We start from the raw sequence: 23,087 nt of genomic DNA on the forward strand, positions 1-23,087 counted from the left end.
AGCTTTAACTGATTTCGGAGGAAAAAAAGAAAAAAAAATTAGTTTCCTCCTTTGTTAATATTTAGCTAGTTGCCATCAATGCGGTTACAGTGCTCTGCTGTCTTGTCGTGGTTTGGATCTAGGGCGTGAGCTGCCAGTGGACATGATCCGGAGCTTGAGCACAGGCCCACATGTGTGCATTTATTGTTCAGCCTTGTTTCCAGAAGAATTTCAGGTAGCTTACAGGGAGACACAAAATCAAGAAGACAGCAGAAATTAAGAAGTGCTCTTAAGGCAGGTTTTGTGATTTTGTCTAGCAGAAGCTATACAGCAATTGTGATACCAACCAGCCTTATAGTTCTGGGACATTATCTCTTTGATATAGAGAAACAAGTCAATGACCCATAGAAGCCTTATTCTAGCCACTTACTGACTGCTCACTCATCCTCTTTAAAGGTGCAACTGACTGTGATACTATTTGATTAATCCAAAGTGGCCTGATCATTCACAAAGAAATACAAAAGTGGGTTCTTCATTTCTAAAAACTCTCAGGGTTTTCAATCAGAGCCCTCAATGTGTATACAGATATCGATGTCTATTCCACAAGTTATAACCGCAGCAGGCACTGAGCAAAATCCTAACCAAAGGCTACTCTGGGAAAGAACTTTAATTCAGTCCTAAATTTATACCCTAACAGCAAGACCTGCTTTTAAAACTGAGTCAAATTGTGAGGATGCCATTATCAGGGTATCTGTTTTGCATCTTTTCCTTGTTTTGGCTTGCTTCATCAAGTCAAGCACCACTTTAATGATATATGATCTAGGCGTGCCCCAGGTATAAAATCTCTTCTCCCCACAGGGAGGGAACTAGGACCAAATTTTTTAAAGACCTCAAAGCTAATGAATGTTAACCACCCTTAGGAAAGGCAGACCAAGCCCAGTGGACAAAGATCAGAGGCCACAGTACATCTTCCATCTAGATACTGCTACAGAGACAGTTAGGTCAGAAAAGATTCTCTTAGATATATTCTACTAAAGAATGGAAAGAGGAAACTACCTGCCCATTGTCAAGCATTCTGTTATTTTCTTCCCAGCACCACTCAATCCTTCCATCACTGAATTTGCAGTTTACATGTTCAGAAGCACATGGCCAGCTTCCAAGACTGCTGACGCTACCCATCTCCATCAGCGAGGTTAAACACCCATACGTGATGACACTGAAGGCACCCTCATAAGCTGGCACTTGAACAAAGCCCTCCCTGAACGGGGAGAAGACCTAGAACCACTGCATTCTGATGAGTCTCATCCCCACCTGCTTTCCCAGTGGTTTCCTATACTCGTATTTCCTGGCCACAGTCAGTTCTAAATGACATGAAGAGTGCCTACCATTGGCGTTTCTTCTAATTGCTTTGGCTTCCCTGGAATAACCACAAAGATATTTGTTCTTGGTACCTTCATACCTTTTGTTTCCGCATCCTCCTTTTCTCACCAGGTGTTCAGGATAGTGCTGGCATTGGAAAAAGGAGCTCTAGACAACCTCACACCTTCAGCACACAGAATAAATCTGTTATGTGTGATTCTTCACTGTGAATGGTGTGTGAGAGAGAGAAATGGAGATTCTCCCACTGTAGGAGCAGGAGAGGATAGAGAGTATAGCATTCTTCACTATCAGAGCTCTCCAGAGAAACAGAACCAATAGGAGAAAGATAAAGACAGATGATGGATAAATATAGATAACATATTATATATCCTATTGTATATATAAACTCCTATTATATATACATACATACATATATATGATATACCTCACTCTTTTATTTACTTAAGAAATTGACTCACGTGACTATGGGGGCTGGCAAGTTTGAAAGCTATAAGGCAGGCTGGAAGCTGGAAACTGAGGCTGGAGTTGATGTTACCATCCTGAAGCACAATTTTTGTCTTCTCCATGAAACCTCCATTTTAGCTCTTAAGGCCTTTAACTGAGTGGATGATGCTCACCCTTATAATTGAGAGTAATCTGCTTTGCTTAAAGTCAGCTGATTGTAAGTGCTAAGCATATCTACAAAGTACCTTCACAGCAACGCCCCGATCTGTATTTGATTCAGTAACTGGGCACTATGGCCTAGCCAAGCTGACACATAAAACTAATCAGAAACTAACCTTCCAATCTGTTCTGAGACCTAGTTCCCATCTAAAACACCCAAACCTTCTTCTGAAAGGACCACTGCTCCAAAGCACCTTCCCAGCTTCTGGTGAGGCCATTACCCTGCTCGTGAGGGAAGGAGGGAGGGCAGGAAGGAGAAATGAAAATTTCGTGTCTTTAAAAAGTTCTAGTCTCCTGAGAAACATTCAGAAATGACATGGATAAGGACTTGGCATCTAGTTAAATGTATGTCACCTACAGTATTTCTTCCCTCCAAAGGCAAAAATTAACCCTATTGGTGTTTCAGCAACAGGCCCCCAAGAGGAATGATTTAAGCCTTTTTTTCTTTCATGTCGAAGTGTAGCCAAGTGTCTGCCTTGGCCAAAATGCTCATTCTACTCTCGTAGGTAACGTGTTCTCATGTTCTGGTGACATAAATTTCATATGCACACTCTTCAGGCTCTGCCTATCCAGCTACCACTAAACTGGCAGATGACACAATTAAAATGATGACAGGACATCAGGAAAAGAAAAAAGATTATTACTTTCCCTAAGATATCAATTCTCCTTCCACATTCAACATACAAATAAAGCCTTTGAATTATTCATGCTGGATCAATCAAAACTCCCAGTGCCAAAGATGTGCTGATTCAGGTCTTCCTAACCACATTGGTGTGCCCCCTCAGAGGGCCTCTTTCCCTTCATTACCACCCCAAATCAAGGTACAGTAAATAGGCTTCCAACACAATTGGGTGATTTGAGTTCACGCTTCTAAAACATAAATATCTTTTTCAAATAGCACTGTAAAAGTAGTTGAGAAGAGTAATTAAAGACTACAAAATAGAATTCTGGAAGCCAGAAGAAAAAAATCAATTAAAAGTGCTCTAATTTGAGTCTGGCTTTTTGACTTTCTACTGCCTGGTAATTCAAGTGCTGCCTCCTCAGCTAGATTAAAAGCTCTTTGAGAACACAGGGGACAGTGCTTACTTCTTTAATAGCACGATGCTGGGCATTCAGGAAACTAAAGGAAACAATCCCGACTGAATGGAAGAACCAGAATTCTGGAAACCATCATTCTCAGCAAACTAACGCAGGAACAGAAAACCAAACACCGCATGTTCTCACTCATAAGTGGGAGCTGAACAATGAGAACACATGGATGCATCACACATTGGGGCCTATCGGAGGGTGGGGGCCTAGGGGAGGGATGGCATTAGGAGAAATACCTAATGTAGGTGACGGGTTGATGGGTGCAGCAAACCACCATGGCACATGTATACCTATGTAACAAACCTGCACATTCTGCACATGTATCCCAGAACTTAAAAGTATAATTTAAAAAACAAAAATAGAAATGGTAAATTTTTCCCTTTAAATTCCAGTATCTAACCTATAATCCTGAAGAATGCTAACAGGACTCTTGGTAGAGTGCCTTCAGGGATCTGCAGATTTAACTGCTTCGAAACACATACCACATTGTGTTATTCAGAACATCAGTACAGTCAAGCAGAACGACAAATGTGTACTCTCTTCACGTCCTTGAAAGAACCACAAAGGAATAACTGAGGAACCTCATGCTGTCCTAAGGTTTGGCCACCTCTGCAGTAAGAATGTAATGAACACTCATTACAATGAATTTGGGATGTGCCCGGTAGTCTTTTCTGAGTTCAAAGTGCTTAATCTCATTAGCTATCACATACCATGTCTAATCCAATGTTCAGTCTTGTGTCTGCTGTATAATTGGGTTCAATGAGTATATTTAACAATACAGCAGGTATTGGCCCCATAGAATAGCTCAGCATCCTTAAATAATCCATTAACTAACTTGGGGATAAAGGGAAAGGAATGAAACCTCACACATTTCCAATAATAGATTGGAAAGCAAACCAGATCCAAACCCAACCAAACTTCTGGACGTAATGGCATCAATGTTCAGCAACTGCCCTAACTTTCCAAGTAACCTTACACAATAAGCTTTTGATTCATCTGTTCATTCATTTGATAAGCGTTTATTTATTGACCACCTACTGTGAACTAGTTGTGCAGAGTGGTTGATGAGAAACTAATGTCTGTGACAAACTCAGTCCCTGCTGTCACAGAGAGCAGAATCTAGATGACTCTGATAAAAGAATGTAGACCGACCTGTTTCATTTGAAAATATAATTTACATTACTTTTTATTTCCTGGAAGCCCAAATTACCTGCAGCATTTTTTATTTGTTCATTCCCAAAATGTAATTCTAATTCTACTTTATTTAATCCTCTCCCTTATATGACAGTGCTGTCCCTTACAGTGCATTACATTCAGTCTAGTCCCATCTACTACAATGACCTTTTCAAGCCGCAATACTGTGAGATTATTTAAGACGAAGGAAAAGCAGAACTTGAAATCACCGATAGCCTGCCATCGGTCATGGACTTTTTTACCTGGACTCATGCCAGCCCTTGTGCTAGGTAAAAACTGAAGCAACTCATATAATGCTCCCAATATTCTTGAAGGTAGGCATTATTATATCTCTCTCTGTGGGAGAGAAGACTGGGGCTCAGAGGGGAGAGGTAAACAAGAGAATGGGTCAATAGCAGAATTAGCCCAACACTGGGCTAATTCTAAAGGTCTGTGCTCAGACACTGCATCCTAGGACATCCTACATGTTTAGTCACTTACTGGCTGTGTGATCTCAGGTATGGTATCCAATGGCTTTGTACCTAAGCCTTGATTTCATACTCTGTACAAAGGTGAGATAATTGCTGTCAGAAGTGCTATTATTTTGACACACCTGACATATATTAGATACTAACTGATATTCAAAATGCTTCCTGTAGACAGCTGCAAATACCTCCTGATAACAGCAGTGCCCCAAGGTGATTGGGCCTTGCAAAGATAGCCAATGCCCCCCAGTGACTCTGGCTTGAGAAGAGCCAGAATATTTTTGCTTTGCTGGTAAGGATTTTTTTTTGAAGAGATGTTTTCTTTATAAATGCATTTAGAGCTGGTTTGCTCAAACATGTCTTCAGAGGAAATTGTTAAAGCTCAAGTTTAAGACACTGGGCAGGATGCGATCTTGTTTTCCATAAGCAGATGCTGGTTTGTGGGTTTCTGAGACCCTTGAGGAAAGCAGGTGTTATCCTACTGCAACTCCCTTGGCCTAAGCATTTAACTAATCAAGGAAGCGATTTGGGAGGAAGTAAAGGACCCAAATCCAGTTTAAAAGATATATTAGGTCCACAACATTTCAATATAATTATTATTTATTTAGACATCCCACAGGTGCCATGGCTGCGTAATTCTATGTTCTGTTGAGGGCTCAGGAAATGACTGAGGCTTAATGCAGTTTAAACAAGCCATAACAATTTCCCAGACAAAATGCCCACCCCCATCTGTCCTTTCTCTCATCTTAAACTATTCCTTAGGCATAACCACACAACACACACTCCCAGGGAGAAGGCAGGGAAGTGCTCTGTGCATCCATGTACAAATGAGCTAGTTAAAGCCCACAGAGCACTGGTGACTTGTCTAAAGATCACATGATTGTTCAGAATTAAATGAACCGATGGCAGCAGAATCCACATCCAACCTCAGCCCTCTGAGCCCTCATCCAACTTCAGAGCTCACTGAGCACTGAAGATGTTCAGATCGCCCAATCCACAGAACCCCAAGCACTCTGGGAATGAACACTGAGGCACGAGGGCTGAAGGACAGAACCTAAACACTGGAACTGAGGAAACATGCCTGAAGGAGGTCAGGCCTTGGACAGTGGGAGGGGGTACGTAAAAAAGAAAGCGACAAGAAAAAAAGGAAGATATGAACCAAACCACATACATAACTCTTGCTTTACCATTATGGAGTCGTACCTGCTGCCCACCTATGGACACCTCCCAGGGATCTAGGAAGTCTCATGTGGGAATTTTTAAAGGTAGGAAGCTGTCATCTATGTCTCTTCTCAGCTTACAGTCCAGACCTCCTACCTCCAGTGCTGGTAAAGATTCCTTCCCCTTCTTTTCTTTTTATACCTCTATTCTGCATTCACCTAATTTTCTGGGTGTTTCATCAGCAACTGTGCAATGGATCCCAAATACTGGAGCGAAAGGCAGTTATCTATCTTGAGATTTATACACTTGAAATAATATGAACCTAAAAGGTAGACTCCAGTGCCACGAAGAACAAAAGTAATACCCCAATGCATTTCCAATTCACATCTGAAATGAGTTTGGTTGTTTTGTTTTAAACACCATACCATTGACTGGCATGTTCTTGCCCATTATTTTAAAATATAATTATTGCTTTGGCTTCAATAAGTGATGCCTCAAGTTTACATATCACCTGCTAGATGTAATTTAGTAAAAGGCTGTTTGTCCTTTACTTTGTGATTCTCTGACAATAGCCCCTTGCTTGCCACTCACTATTCTTTTTTTTTTTTTGAGACAGTCTCGCTCTGTCACCCAGGCTGGAGTGCAGTGGTATGATCTTGGCTCACTGCAACCTCCACCTCCCAAGTTCAAGCAATTCTCCTGACTCAGCCTCCCGAGTAGCTGGGACTACAGGCGCATGCCACCACGCCCAGCTAATTTTTGTATTTTTAGTAGAGACAGGGTTTCACCATGTGGGCCAGGTTGGTCTCGAACTCCTGACCTCAGGCAATCCACCCGCCTTGGCCTCCCAAAGTGCTGGGATTACAGGTGTGAGCCATCGCGCCCGGCCTTGCCACTCACTCTTAAGACCCAAGACAGAGAATGGGTCCTGAGAGACCACACGTACCTCTGTCCGAACATCAGTGTGGACTTGGTCTCAGCTTCATTGAAGACAGAAGGAGAACAGCAAATGACGATGGTGGTTCTGCAGTTCCCACCCAAAGAGTCCTGAAGAATCCGAGTCATCTTGCTGTCCCGGTATGGCACATGTGTTTTCTATTTAGGAAAAGAAAAAGTACTGGTTTTGACAGCCCATTCTGAGAAAAACACAGAGGCAAGCAAGTCAGGGATGAAGACACTGAGCTTAGAAACCGAGTAAAACAAGAATTTGTGGCTGGGTCTTTGGATCTTGCCAAAGTTTAGAATGTCCATTCTTTGACCTATGTCATAAGAAATTAGCATCACCATTCATACTTTTTAGTAGATGGGAACTCCCAGCGAGCAGGCATCCACAGCCAGGATTCCCTCTGTCCTTTTCCAAACAGAAAAACAAACCAGCCTTTGGGGTGTGTGGCAAAGGGACTATGAGGACCCAAAAGGTGGTTTCTCATAATATTATTTAATAGACAGGGGCAGGATCACTTACTGTCCCTTCTGCCAAAGCAGAGATCACATTTCCAAGAGCAGACAAAGACTTATTGATATTTTTAGCTTCATCGAGAACAGCTCCCTCGGCACCAGTTTTGCTGACCTACCAGAGAGAAAAGAAAGCAGTGAGCAGCACAGGACAGCAGAAGCACAAAGTAGAAATTTCAAATTCACACAAGGGCAACGGGGGACAGCCTCCTGGAAAGCAAGGAAAAATAAAAGTAGAGAAGACCCACAGTGATAAAAACCATCCTTCGTGTATGAGGCTGGGGATTTGGTCTCTCCTGCCATCATTTTCCTCTCAATTGGGTTTTAGTGGAATAGCTGAAATACCTCAAGTGGTGGAGCCGCAGATGCTTCCCCAGGGGCCATCCATCCAGGGAAACCAGGCTCCAGAAGTGCTGTCACCATGGGTAGCTCGGGCCCTGGGAGACTGAGCCGCAGTCCCCATGCCGAAGGGAGCCCAGAAGGAAGCATGAAGAGAAAATATTGTCCTGAGCCACAATGAATGGGCATATTAGAAAAATGTAAGTTACGAGCTCCAGGTTCAGGCAGATGACTAGAGGTGGTAGGGTTGGTTATCCAGAGTCCATTCCTTCCCTACTTATTCTCATAGCAAGGAAAAAATGAAAAATATCCAAAAAGCAAAAAACTTGGGAGAGAAATGAAAAGTCAAACGTATACTGCATTGTAAATTTGTCTTTTTTCCTCTGCAGCCAGAGGGACCATGCATAGTTTCTCCTTTGCTGTGTTATTGCTGGTAATTTCATCTTGACAGCATTTGTTCTAGGTAGAGGGCAGTTTACAGATGCTAGAAAAAAAGGGAACTCAACATGATTCATTTCTCTGCTGACTGGACAAACGATGCAGGGGGAGCAGCTGCTCTCTCAAGAAAGGAAATGGGGAAGCAATGTTCAACTACGCAAATTCGAATCACATATAAAGGAGAAACTCCTGCTGACAGAAATGAATTCATGTCCAGGGGGAGGTTTCTTTCCAAATAGAATAGATTCTCAACTCCCTTGGAACTGTTTGTGTGGCACCCTGCTTACACATAGAGAAATCATGTAGCTGATAGGTCACAAATAGTAGCAGTCTACGTTATTTTAAGCACTGTTATTTTAAGATGCTTTCTTATTTGAGCATCTTAACTCCATGAAATATACAAGGCAGGTACCATCTATCACCCTCCTTTGACAGACAGGAAACTGAGCCCCAGAAATGTCAAACTGCCAGCCTAAGGGAAGAACGCCATTCAGAGGAGACGGGAACTAAAGCCCAGAGTTCTCCTACAAGATCCCACTGACACAGTCATATGGACACATCTAGGGCAAAGGAAAACGTGTGTGTGAGCAAAAGAAACTATGTGAAGGCCATGATTTCAAACACCTCATAAATATCATCAGCAATAACCACTGACACTGCGCAGAGGCAGGCCTCCACTCCGGTCTGCCAGTATTAAGCAGTTTTCAGGTGTATTTAGGCTCTAAATAAACAACAGTGCTCCCTTATTTCCATTCTGTTGCACGTCTGTTTAACTAAAGTTACAAGCCCATACTAGTGAATTTTTTTTTTTGAGACAGAGTCTCGCTCTGTCGCCCAGGCTGGAGTGCAGTGGCGCGATCTCGGCTCACTGCAAGCTCCACCTCCCGGGTTCACACCATTCTCCTGCCTCAGCCTCCCGAGTAGCTGGGACTACAGGTGCCCGCCACCACGCCTGGCTTTTTTTTTTTTTTTTAATTTTTAGTTGAGACGGGGTTTCACCATGTTAGCCAGGATGGTCTCGATCTCCTGACCTCGTGATCCGCCCGCCTCGGCCTCCCAAAGTGCTGGGATTACAGGCATGAGCCACCACGCCCGGCCCCATACTAGTAAAATTTTAGATTCTCAACTAGAAATACCCAGATGACTTTCTGCTCACGGTTTTACAAATGCATACTAGAGGACAATCCAAGTAACCATTACTTACGTGGATGTAAGTGGCCATAACTTGGCATATGGGAACTCAGTGATGTAGTGCAATGAGTGGGGATCAATCATACAGTTAGGGAGACTGACCAAGCTTCAAGGCTGGCCTTCATGGGGACAATCAGCATGATATCAGTGATGATGGAGGCCAGAGGGCATTGTGCACATGGCCTTGCTCTGTGATGTTGCTCCAGGGAGGTCAGTGCCTCCCGACAGGGTGTGGCAGCAGAAGCCTCCACTGGTGCCATGGAAGTGAGACTGGAGATTCTGGGAGTCCTATTGCTCTGGAGTACAGCCTCGGCCAGGGCCTGGGAGGGCATGGGTCAGGGTGTAGATGACAAAAGAGAGTCCGGACGAAACCAGAGAACAGTAAAGCCTTGCCACTAAGGCTGATTACAGGCCACACTTCATGAGAGAGCCAAACCCTCCCACATGGGACACCGTCAGCCCATGCCTACTGCTGGGAGAACCAGGGAATGCAGGGAGCGCCCCAGGTTCCAGACCTTCTATCAGCAAAACAAACCTGCAGAGGCAGGACTGCCACATTCCAATAGCAAAGCTCGTTCCTGGCCTATTAGAGTCGGGTACAACATGGGATTTTCTCTTTTCTCAGAAGTTCATATCCCTCCCACATGTGTGCAGCTGCCTCTGCCACAGGCTAAGTCAAACCAACTGTTGCCTCAAATCATCATAAGGGCCCATCAGGGATAAATCAGAGTTGGTATGCAAAGCACCTGCCTGTGACACCAATAGGAGACCTCAGGACCAGAAAAGAAAGCAGGGACAAAGGGTTAAATGTAATAACACCTTGGCAGAGCCTCAGAAACTTTAAAAGCTCTTTAAAGCAGGAAAATAGAAAAGCATAAAAATTATACCATTGCACACTGAAGCAAATAAAAGGGGAAAATTGTAGATAATACAAATAAAGAACCAATTACCTTTTCGCTCCCAGCCAAATCAACCAAATAAAGTTTCCCACTGAGTTTTTTTTCAGTCTCTACATTCTCTTGTTTAATATTTATCAGGAAGATACTGTGACTTCTAGAGCTGTGTTCATTCATGTCTGAAAAGGAAAATAGTTTACTGCTCTACAAAGAACATGTAGGTTTAGGTAGCAAACCTCTCATCTAAAAAGCATAATAAGTCATGCCTAATAGCTCCATTTCATTGAAGTAAGTCCAGCCAATTTTAAAAATTATCTGAGACCCCTGTTTCTTCTGAAAAACAATGCTCATTCTAGAAATACAAGATTTTATATGTCTTCAAGGAGCAAAGAATTTAATCTAAAAATCTTAGTCAACAGTTTAAGATATCAGATTTTCTAGCTCTACCTGAAGCCCTATCCTCTAAATTCCTACTCCAGCATGACTTTCCCCTTGAAGAATTCACTACTTCCTCCCCTGCCTCACTTTAAATTCCTCAGACTTTATCATGATTAATACATGATGTATTTTATCTTAGTCATGTGCATAAGCCTTGTCTTATCAGTAATATCATAAGCTTTCTTAAGCAAGGATTAAGACATACACTTCTATAACCTATGCTAACAGCAAAGAAGGTTTCAAAAATTAAATATGCTTCATTAGGATGTGGTACTGGAAATAAAAATCCTTGCAAATCCTCGTGTTTGTCTGCCAAGCAGACAGAGACCCCAGCAACCATCCCATTCAGCCTTCCCCAGCAATCATTTCTCAAAACCATCTTACCAGATTATATGTAAAAAGCCCTAAAGATTCATTTTTTAAAAAGTATTAGAACTAATAATTAATTCAGCAAAGTTGTAGGATACAAAATCAACATGTAAAAAATCAGTTGCATTTCTATATACTAACAATGAACAACCCCCAAAATTAAGAAAACAACCTTATTTATAATAGCAAAAAAAGAATAAACTACTTAGGAATAAACTTAACCAAAGAAGGGAAAGACTTGTACACTGGAAACTACAAAATGCGATTGAAAGATATGAAAGAAGACACAAACAAATGGATTGATTGGAAGACTTAATATCATTAAGCTGTCAGTATTACCCAAAACAATCTATAGATTCAGGGCAATCTCTATCAAAATTTCAATGACATATTTTACAGAAGTAGAAAAATCCATCCTAAAATATGTATGAAATCTCAAGGGACCCCAAATAGCCTAAACAATCTTGAAAAATAAGAACAGAGTTGAAGGTCTCACACTTCAACAATATAATGGACTTTAGGGACTTGAGGGGAAGGGTGGGAGTAGGGCAAGGGATAAGAGACTACAAATAGGGTGCAGTGCATACAGCTCAGGTGATAGGTGCACCAAAACCTCACAAATTGGCACTAAAGAACTTACTCATGTAACCAAATACCACCTGTACCCCAATAACCTATGGAAAAATAAAAAATAAAAGTTACTACAAAGCTACAGTAATCAAAACGGTGTGGTATTGACATAAAGACAGACATATAAATCAACAGAAGAGAATAAAGGGCCCAGAAATAAATCCTCACACATATGGTCAAATAATTTTCAACAAGAGTGTCAAGACCATTTAATGTGGAAAGAACAGTCTTTTCAACAAATAGTGTTGGAAAAACTGGACAGCTACATGCAAAAAATATATTAACGTTGGGCCCTTACCTTAGAGTACATGCAAAAATTTACTCCAAAAGGATCAAATACCTACTTATAAAAACTAAAACTATAAAACTCTTAGAAGAAAACACAGGAGAAAAGCTTCATGACATTGGACTTGGCAATAATTTCTTGGATATGACACCCAAAGCACAAGCAATAAAATAAAAAAAGATACTTCATCAAAATTAAAAACTTTTATATCAAAAGACACTATCAATAGTGTAAAAAAGCAATCCATGGAATAGAAGAAAATTTTATAAATCATATATCTAATAAAGGATTGATGTCCAGAATACATAGGGAACTCCAAGTCAACGACAACAAATTAACCTGATTAAAAAATAAATACAGACCTTGAATAGACATTCCTCAAAGAAGATATACAAATGGCCTATAAGCACATGAAAAGATGCTCAACATCACTAATCTTTAGGGAAATGCAAGTCAAAACCACAACGAAACAGCACTTCACACCATTTGGATGGCGATTATAAAAAACAGTAACAGCAAGTTGGCAAGGATCTAGAGAAATGGAAACTGGTGTACTGCTGTTAGGAATAGAAAATGGTACAGCTGCTGTAGAAAATAGTAATAATAGCAATCATAGTAGCAGGTCCTCAAGAAATTGATAGTAGAATTACCATAAGATCCGAAAATTCCACTTCTGCATATATACTCAAAAGAATTGAAATCAAGGACTCAAATAGATGTTTGCACACCTATGTTCATAACAGCATTATTCACAATCGCCAAAATGTGGAAGCCACCCAAGCGTCCATTAATTTAAATGAATTTGTTAAATGTTGTATATACATACAATGGAATATTATTCAGCCTTAAAAAGGAAGGACACTTGCTACCACATGGATGAAACTTGAAGACATTATGCTAAGTGAAATAAGTCACAAAAGGACAAACACTTTATGATTCCACTTACATGAGGTACCTACAGCAGTCAAATTCAGAGACAAAGTAGGTTGAGCAAGAGGAGAATAAAGAATTGGTGTTTAATGGGTACAGAGTTTTGGTTGGAGAAGATAAAAAAAAATTCTAGAGATGGAAGGTGGTGACGCACACAATGTGAAGGTACTTAATGTCACATAAATGCATACTTTAAAATGGTTAAGATGGCAAATTTCATGTTAAGTATATTTTATTGCAATAACAAAAGAAAAACCTCACCAGAATGATAAGAATAATAGCAATTTTTTTTTAGACTAGCAGTTCCAAACCAAGGCACCAAAATGGATTATGAGGTATGCCATAAATAATTTGTGATTAAAAACAGCTTCAGAAACAGAGTGAATAACGTAAATGACAGATGCTGCCACTATAAGAATATCTGTCTTACATTCTTTCATGTATGTGTGTATGTTTTAAGCAAGAGAAAAAGAAGTGGAGTTTGACCAACACTGTATCCAGGAATAGGCTCACCTATGAAAGTTGCTATATACACGAATATCACCTGATATATTGCTCAGATAGAGAAAATGTTGAGAATTACAGTTCTGGACCACAGAATCAGAGAGTTTTGGGTAGAAGAGACTTAAAGAGCCTAGACCAGTCAGCAAACCAATACCTGAATCTCTTTTACAACATAACAGTGAACTCACTATCTCTCTAGGTAGCAGGCAGCACTTGGGGCAGCTATAAGGGTTGGAGAGTTCTCCTCATAGGGGTCGAAATCTGCCTCCCTAGAGCTCCAACAATCTTGGGTATTCTAAGCATCGAGATGGAACAGAACAAGCTGACCCTCTTTCTTAGTGTCAGCACCTTCAACACGGTAAGATATATTACATTGTCCACACACCCTCCTCCAGATTTTTTTCCCTCACGCAAGCTATAAACCCTTAGTTCTCTCAGCTTCTGTTCATATGAACTCACTGTCATTTGTCCACATCCCTCTTAATAAGATAGACAACTCTCTTTTTTCACAGACCCTCTGCGGCCCGAATCCCATATGCACTGCTTCCCTGGGATGCAATGAACATACTGAGGAAGGAACTGCAGAGCCAATGAGCCGATCTGAATGTCTGCTAGTAACACATCAGAAAGCTTTCCCTAAAGCTCCTGGCTCTGCTTTCTGACTTCCTTCTTCCCTTTCTTTTTCTCTTTTACAGATGGCAGAAATCTAACATGGTTTATTTCCATGTGTGTGACTGCAACGTAGCATAGAATTTGTTGGTTTGGAATTATTTTTTAACCTGAACAATAACATGATCAAAATAAATAAACTGAGGAGCTTACTCTTTCCCTCCCTTTGGTTGGCTGGTTGTTTATTTTTCCTAATGTTCAGGCTTAGGCTGTTATCAGGGTCCAGTAAGTCTCACCCAACATCTTCAAGACCTCAGAGTCCTGTGCACAGCAGAAGGCACCCTTTCCCATGACTGCCTAGACACACTCATAGCACACATACCCTGGCGTCTGTGTCCGAGCACTGCTCTCTAATCACCTTCACGTGCATTCTTTCATTTGCACCTCATTCCCCACCCCCCTCGGTCGGTGGGCAGACATCTGTCTCCCAAGCTGCAGGGGAGGAAACACCCCCACCATGCTTACTTGTCACAGCCACGTGTCGGTTTGCTTTGCCTTCATCTATTACATCCATGACTTCCTCGGGGCTTGACACAAACCGCTCAGTGCAGCCCTGGAAGAGAATCAGTTCGAGTTCACCATTAAAAGAGTTGAAAAGCAACAATATTTTGAAAGGCTGAAACATTTTCCTGTTTATCTTCTAGAGGTGCAGATAACTAGAAAGGCTGAAATATCGATCCAACAACTTTTCCTCCTTGCCCAGGGCTTGAATTCCACATTAAAGAGAAGTCTGAGCAAGCCCTAGGAAATATAGAAGTAAACCAAAAAAAGAATTGTCAAATTTTCCTAGGTTTTTGAGTACATATTCATACTCAACAGCAATAGTTTAAGAAGACAGAAAATCCAAGAAGAAAATCAATGAGAGAAGAAGAAATGGATGAAGTTTTGCTTTGCCTTCTATCTTTATTTATTTATGATTATGGCCACCAATATTAGATACTTTGATGTTCCACAGATAATGCTATAATAGGCATTACTGCAAAGTAAAAACAATTGCACTCAATACCAAAGCCTCTTTAAATGTGAATAACATTAAATAATAATGTCATAAAGAAAAGACACAACTGAAGAAAGTAAATGTCAATTTTTAAAACCAGATGAATATTAAATTTAAGGAGCCTGAATAAATGCCTATATGCTCTTTACAGATAACATTCTGCGCATCTTATGTAATAATTATTATGACAGACACTGGAGAGAAATTAATTGCATCACCAATCAAATCTTCCTCATACCTTTACATACGGGACTCTGTTTTTATCTTCATGAACAGCCAAGTTGGTCTTGGATACTATAGAGATGAGAATGACAGCATGCAAAGAAGAAAATAAAAGTTAAAGACTCTATATTGGAGGAAAAATGGAAGTTTGTTACAAAGTACAGGCAAATCTAATCTCTTTGCAATATGCAAGTTTAAGCCTTGGCTGAGAATAAACATATACCCTGAAGGCAATAGAGTATCTCTATAAATTTTCATTAATTCCTTAAGCAGAAGTGTGATAAACCATTTCAACCTCCCTGGACTTTTGTTACAGAACAAATAAAGGACAAGCACTGAGGTTACTTACCATCAAGTAAGTCCCTTATTTTGTCCAAGTAGATCTCAAAATAGGAAACCTAGTTAAAAACAAATTGAGTTTGGAATAGACATGCCACAGTGTATTTCAAAAATACCATTATTAGTACTTATGAAAGCTTTTGTCATGCATGGCTGAGAAGAGTAAGATGAGGGGTTGAAAGTGAAGACTTATAATCTGGCCAGCTCTACTGGGATTCCCCTGCGTCCCGCTTGCTCTAAGCTTCCCTAAGTGTGGACAACTCTCCACCCACACACATCACAGCTCCCTTTGGTTGTCATTCAGGTGTTCTTAACATCGTGTGCTAGACACTTATAGGAGGACTCTAGGCTTTACGTTAGATGAGCACCAAGCAAGCTTAGAAAACAATCAGTAGGCCTCACCTTATTGCATGATACTGACAGTATCATGAAGGAGGAGGCACTTAGCCCAAATGTTCACTTGCAAGAAGCCGGGAGAGGGCAAGGGCAGTGTGTTTAGAACTACAGGAGCTCAGAAAGGTAACTGGGCGAGAGCTGGTAATGGGGGCCAGCTCTGGTGAATCCAGGAAAGATCTGAACAAAATGGGACTTGATGAAAGATGGTTAGACTGTGAGAAGAAAAGGAGGCCTTCCCATTAGACTCAAGGCTCAGCCGCAGCACCACCTTCATCAGCATCACCTAAGAACCTGTTTGAACTGCAGAACCCTGAACCCTACTGCAGTTCTGCTGAATCCGAATCCCAGAGAAAAGGAACTAGGAATCTGGTTCTCAGTTCCCCAGACGATTCTTATGCTGGCTGATGTCTGAGACCTGCTTTAACTAAATATGTGGTCTCAGGGACTCAATTCACACATAACCAAGACCCTAGGCCTCAATTGTCCCATCTGTCACATGAAGCCACAGGGCTTTACAAATGTCAAAAATCCCCCTCTAGGATTCTGTACTCTGTTTACATCTGCTTTCTGCCTACCCAAAAAACTTATCTGCCCTATGTTCATAAGTGCTTTTGAAATCTAAACAAGGGAATGCGCAGAAAGGAAAACAGTTGTAAAGTTGTAAAGCGGAGATGTGACTACTCAGGTAAAACCTCCTCCCTACATCCCAGCTCTGGACCAGTCATGGGGAAGCGAAGACTCTAACCCAGCACTGGTCCCAGCTCTGACTCAGCCCTGATCCATTATCTTTAATGTGCCTTGGTCTGGAACTACCTGACTGGAACCATCCCAGCTACTCTGAGATGTGGGGTCCTAGCTTGAGCCCTGGAATCCACTGCTGGGCATCTCTCCTGGCTGCCTGTATCCCTAGCAACATCTGCCTACTTGAACACCTGTCAGACTCCCCTGTCCCCGAGGCCCATCTCTCATGGCCACACGTATGTGACATTTGAAAGACTCATGCCTACAGCTTTCTTTGATCTTTCATGCTGTCACACTCCCCAAATCCTTATGGGTCTGTTTGGCCTCCAATCCGGGACATCTCTAACCCAGTCCTTCCTGCAGCCAACTCAACACTGGTTCAGCGCATTCTATTTATTTCAGAATTGTCTGATTTCCATTAAGACTTGTCTATTACTTTTGAGATCTTAAACATATGGCCTTATTTCCATAGATTGCAGAGAAAATTAATTACATCTAAAAAAAAAAAGTCACAAACTAGATACTGGCAAATCTGGCAATTAGAATCATATTCACATTCAATGTAAGTAGAAACAGGATTCTGATTTTATTAATTTCTGCTTTTGGTGTGTGTGGGGGGGTGGTGATTTTGTTGTTTTGTCATTTCAAATACTTTGTGAGACCAGGCGGAAGAAAAATAAATAGGCATTGTTTGGCATTAAGAAATAGGATGTTCAGAAATAAAGTTCAAAACCTCTGTGGGACTCATTTTAAGGAGCAGATTTTCAATATTGCCTTAATTATTCCTCTTTTTCTTGATTTAGCTTCTCACTATCCAGTTCAAAATACAAAGTAGTGAGCAACTAATTTGCCCACTTATAATTATTATTTATAAAACAAGTAAGCATAAGTACAAATGCAACACAGAAATCTGGACTGTAAAATTCAGCCCTAGAGACTTAGAGTGTTGTTCCTCTCCTCCCCTAACTTCATGCTAGGGCTGTTTTTATCTTAATAAGATTCTAACACAAGACCCTATTTTGAGGGCAGTAATTGGTTTAACATCTTATTCCAGGATTATCACATAAGAACCCTGCAGTAGTTTAAGCTATTTAAATGCAAACAGCCCTAAAGAAGCACTAAGCTTCTAAATCTTGATCCCATCAAAGCAACAAGCTTCTGTATCCTTAGATATAAAGGGCCTTGGCAAGAAGGAGAAGCAGGCTTTAGCCAACAAAAGGAATCCTAAGGAAAAGTAATTTGCTAGATGTAATTTATAGTTGGGCAAACAGTTGGTGCCTTCTTTTTATGTCATTTACGAAAGGTATACAGTAGTAAGGGGAGACGTTTTAATATAATTGAAAAGGTATCGCGTGTGCGGTTGGTCAGACCTAGGGTCTATTCTTAGTTTTATCAATAACTTGGTGTTTAAGTTGGGCCTTCTAACTGAGTTTTTTTTTTAGACAGAGTCTCTCTCTGTCGCCCAGGCTAGAGTGCGGTGGAGCGATCTCAGCTCACTGCAACCTCCACCTCCCGGGTTCAAGTGATTATCGTGCCTCAGCCTCCTGAGTAGCTGGGATTATAGGCACACACCACCATGCCTGGCTAATTTTTTTTTTTTTTTTTTTTTTTTTTTAGTTGAGACAGGGTTTCACCATGTTGGCCAGGCTGGTCGTGAACTCCTGACCTCAGGCGATCTGCCCGCCTCAACCTCCCAAAGTGCTGGGATTACAGGTATGAGCCACTGTGCCTGGCCTAACCCTGCGTCTTTAAACTTCCATTTCCTCATCTCTGAACAGATGGGCCTGGTGCACTAAGATCCCAGCCTAAAGGGAAATCTCTTAGCAGATCTGCTTAGCGAGGCTTCTTAGAACTGCCCCTTCACCCTCCCCAGCCACAGTGGGGGCCCCCAGACAGCATGTGCATCCTGGACACAGCTCATCGGGCAAGGGGGGCACCTATGTAGGCTGGGCCAATGAGTCCCTGCCCAAGGGAATTTAGAGTTGGAAATAAAGGAATAGTGGAGCAGCAGCTGCCATGTTGCCAACCCCTTCTCCCACCAAAAAGAGAGAAAGATGCTCCAGAACAAGAGAAAGAAGTCAAGCAAGGGGGCAGAAAAGCAGCGACTGTAACAGGTTTGGGGTTTCTTTTGGAGGTGACGATATGCTCAAGAATTAGATAAGGATCATCATTGTACACTTTTGGGAATATATTAAAAACCATCAAACTATACACTTTAAAAGGATGAATTTTGCGGTATGTGAACAATATCTCAATTGTCTAAAAAGTTTAAAAAGAAAAAAGAAAAACAGAGCTTAGATTTCCTGCCCTCCACACCTCATCCTCCACAAAATGCCCACTGTCAGATTCTGTGTCTTATAACAATATCCTCTATTTGCTTAAACAAGTGCCTTTCAGCCACTTGCAAAAGGGGTGTTCCAATGAATATACCCTAATACCAAATTTGATTATTTAACAGCTATAGTAAGAGAGTAGAAATCTCTCTTTTAATGCAAATTTAATTCATATAACAAGTTTTGGTTTAAAACAAAAACAAAATACAAGAGAGAAGATAAAAAGGAAGAGAATTCCTCTTCCCAACATTTCTCAGAGTTCTGCTCTGTGACACTGCTCAAAACACAAGTCTGTGATACTCTTAGGGGGAGAAATGTGTCTACATTCAAATAAGCTGGGAAATGTAATCTAATGCATGTCCCCTTTGCAGAGTATATTGAAACTTGTGATAAACTTAACATTGTTCAAGAAAGCATTTTCCCAGCTCATTTGGCCTTAACAGTGCTTTTCCCTGCAAGCCCACCATTAATAACACAAGGGAATGTGTTCCACAGAACACACTTTGGGAAATGCTGCCCTAACCCAAACACATTTCAGTCATACCCACAGAAATCCAGAGGATAAAGGGTAGAATTTGGGCAACAATCAAGATGATCTCCTCCTAAAGAAGGCTTTTGCTTTCATTATGTGGATATTTCAAGCAAACCCTCCAGATACCTGTTAGCCTAGGTCACTAATAAAGAGGGCTCTGCTTAGCACAAGAATGTCATTTAAATTAGTAAGATCATCTTTTATATCTACTTGAAATGAGGAGGTATAAGAAACATTATCTGGGGCCCAGTGTCTTCTCTGGGGACCAATCAGTAATACATACCTTTATGTGAAACTCCAGGTTCTCATCCATGGAGTAGATATGGTCAAAGATATCATGGGCAATTCGTGGGATGATCCCCATGAGCTGGGGGTCGTGCAGCTTCCCCTAGTGGGTGAAAATACAAACATGGGCAGTTAAAGCGTGCTGGGAGACACATGAGAGAGAGAGGGAACCATCTCTGGGTTCCTTAGACAGAACCCGGTGGAGCAGGAAGCACCCACCTGTGCCTGCCGGCTCCCTTGGGCATCTACCTGACTTGCCAACAGACCAGAAGTTGGTGGAAAAACTCAATGTGTTGGTCTGTTTATCCAGCAGGGGAGCACTTGTTCTGCCAAGTTCTGAGGCCCCACAGTATTGCCTCCAGCTGCCACTCATGGCAACAAAATCAGTGTCTATGTGGCTAGTGTGGGGTGAAGAGGAGGAGGAAAAGGGGGCAGGAGAAGGAACGAGAATATATGGATTTGGTTTTTGAGTATTTACAAACTGACCTGAGCCTGGAGGTCCAAGTAAGGCAATCTCGTTTAATGAAATCACCTCTAGCACTGATTTCCAAAATTTTCCAAAATTTCTAAGAACCTTATTCTAGCAACACTTTCAGTATCATTTAACAGATCAATCAAGAAAATACATTTCATCAACTTCTTTTAAAAATCTGTGGTTCCCAGGCCGAATTGTTCCAAATAATTTTTAGCTGTTTCTAACACCTAAATCCACGTTTAAGATAGTCTTATATTCTTCTTTCCCCGCTTTTCTACTTTACTCATTTCACCTAAGTGGGTGGGGATAGGGATAGGTAAATTCTTCTGCTATTTGGATATTACCAAATCCATTTTTAAGGTCCAGAATTTGCCACCCCTGAAGATTTTAGAAAAGATGCCTTAGGATCTGACAGCAACTCCTAATGAAGACTTCCAGAAGTATTTAAAGCAACACACAAGCTCCAGAGAGCCTTTGCCTAAGCCCACCGTCAAATAAGCACTTAAGTTCTCATATGTGTTCAACAACCCATCAGTGAACAAACACACAGTCTGAAGGTTTAAAGTGATTGGTGCCCACAGTACATCCAGAGAATTTTCCAGATTTTTGTTTGTTTGTTTTTGTTTTTTGAGACAAAGTCTCACTCTGTTGCCCAGGCTGGAGTGCAGTGATGCAGTCTTGGCTGACTGCAACCTCCACTTCCCAGGCTCAAGTGATCCTCAGCTTTCCTAGTAGCTGGAACTACAGGTGTGCACCACCACACCTGGCTAATTTTTTGTATTTTTTGTAGAGACGAGGTTTCGCAGTGTTGCCAAGGCTGGTCTCCAACTCCTGAGCTCAAAGTGATCCTCCCACCTTGGCTTCCCAGAGTGCTGGGATTACAGGCATGAGCCACCACGTCCAGCAGTCTGGCTTCCAGCAAAGCTCTCTCGTCCGGAAAAATGGATACTCCTCTGGAATGCCCTTATCTATTAGGAATCTAAATAGTTTGATGTATTGATACTGTTTTTTGGTTTGACTGCATACTTCCTAAAGATAGGGAAGGCCAGTGCATGTATATTTCTCTCCATTGCTTACAAGATTTAGTATTTATTACATAGAATTATTGTAGAATTCAAGTTAAATAGGATATATAAAGTGCTTAGTGACATGAGAAGGGCTAAAATAAATGTTAGTATTATAGCACTCAGCTTATAGCAGGTTCTCACGAAGAAGTTGTTGGAGTTTATTTCACCTGAAGAGTCTGAAACACATTTCTTTTTTTTTTTTTTTGAGACAGAGCCTCGCTCTGTTGCCCAGGCTGGAGTGCAGTGGCGCAATCTCGGCTCACTGCAAGCTCCGCCTCCTGGGTTCACGCTATTCTCCTGCCTCAGCCTCTCCAAGTAGCTGGGACTACAGGCGCCCGCCACTACGCCCGGCTAATTTTTATTTTTTATTTTTTATTTTTAGTAGAGACGGGGTTTCACCGTGGTCTTGATCTCCTGACCTCGTGATCCGCCCGCCTCGGCCTCCCAAAGTGCTGGGATTACAAGCATGAGCCACCGCGCCCGGCCTGAAACACATTTCTATCCCTGACAATTAATATATATCTTAGGAAAGAAAACAGTGCCATATGACAGACTGACAATCTCAAATCTTGATAACTTTTAAACTGTATATTCCACCATAAACGTGTAACAAATTAGACAATGGACCCCCACATGCTCTGAATCATGGAGATCACTGGCAGAAACAACACCTATGGTGAGAACATCATTTCCATCTGGTCAAATGTCATGACTGCACTCAGCCAATCAAAAGACCTCCCCTACCAAAGCCCTCCAGAGCTTTTTAATAATTCATGATAATCCTTAGCTTCTCCTCAGTAGCCCACAGCCAGAGAAGAATGATTGATAATCCAAAAATCATTTATAATTGACTCAAATCTATTTTCCTAGATGCCTTCCCTTTCAATGGATTTATCTCCCCATTGATTCCTGGCTTATACAGTGCTGACATCCCTTTGTTTGCCTTTGTCAGGGCAAGAACCAAGGCAGAACGAGAGATGAATCTAGGACACTCTCTACTTTGTGTCTCTCTGAAGTCCTCACCCTAAAATCAATGTGAGAGAAGTGAGTGTTCTCATAATAATATGCCTCCCATCCCCACAGGAACAGAAGCATACCCACATCTACCGCAGGCCTAGGAACTGGGCTGCTTGATCCAGCTCAGATGCTCAAGACTGGTAAGGGCTTTATGTGCAGTAAACTGGGCCTGCCGAAACAATCTGCAGGTGTGTGTATGCAGGGGAGGATGTAGGGGCATGTGGAGTGTGCGTGCGTGTGTGGTGTGTGTGTGTGTGTGTGTACGTGAGTGTGGTGTTAGGGGAGCATATGGATGTGTGATGTGTGTGTGTGGTATATGCCTGTGTGTGATACACGTGTGGGGTGTGGGGGTTATGTCTGCGTGTGTGGGGGCGTGTGATGTATGTGGAGTATTAACATGTATGTGTGAAGTGGGGGGTATATGTGTGTGAGATGGATGTAGGGAATGTGTGCAGGTATGTGCTATAGCGTGAACGTAGGAAGTGTGGCGAGTGTGGGGGTGCTTGTGGTGTGTGTGGCTGTGTGGCATTCTGTGGTGTGTGTGTATTGTATATGTGTGATATGTGGTGTCTGTGTCTGTATGATGTACGCAGTGTGTGTGTGTGTGT

The 23,087-nt window shown here is 41.7% G+C and overlaps 1 protein-coding gene across 1 annotated transcript in view; it reads right to left on the bottom strand.

Moving 5' to 3' along the window:
- Positions 1–23,087, bottom strand: part of KIF5C (kinesin family member 5C) — a 153,135-nt gene that overhangs the window by 69,705 nt on the left and 60,343 nt on the right. The window contains exons 4-10 of the mRNA XM_003278698.4: positions 19,919–20,023; positions 15,644–15,692; positions 15,311–15,366; positions 14,541–14,628; positions 10,304–10,428; positions 7,396–7,500; positions 6,877–7,025 (exon numbers count right to left, since the gene is read on the bottom strand). Of these exons, the coding sequence (XP_003278746.3) occupies positions 6,877–7,025; positions 7,396–7,500; positions 10,304–10,428; positions 14,541–14,628; positions 15,311–15,366; positions 15,644–15,692; positions 19,919–20,023 (677 nt within the window). The remainder of the gene's footprint in view (positions 1–6,876; positions 7,026–7,395; positions 7,501–10,303; positions 10,429–14,540; positions 14,629–15,310; positions 15,367–15,643; positions 15,693–19,918; positions 20,024–23,087) is intronic.

Source organism: Nomascus leucogenys, chromosome 20 (assembly GCF_006542625.1).
Source record: "Nomascus leucogenys isolate Asia chromosome 20, Asia_NLE_v1, whole genome shotgun sequence".
Taxonomy (NCBI): domain Eukaryota; kingdom Metazoa; phylum Chordata; class Mammalia; order Primates; family Hylobatidae; genus Nomascus; species Nomascus leucogenys.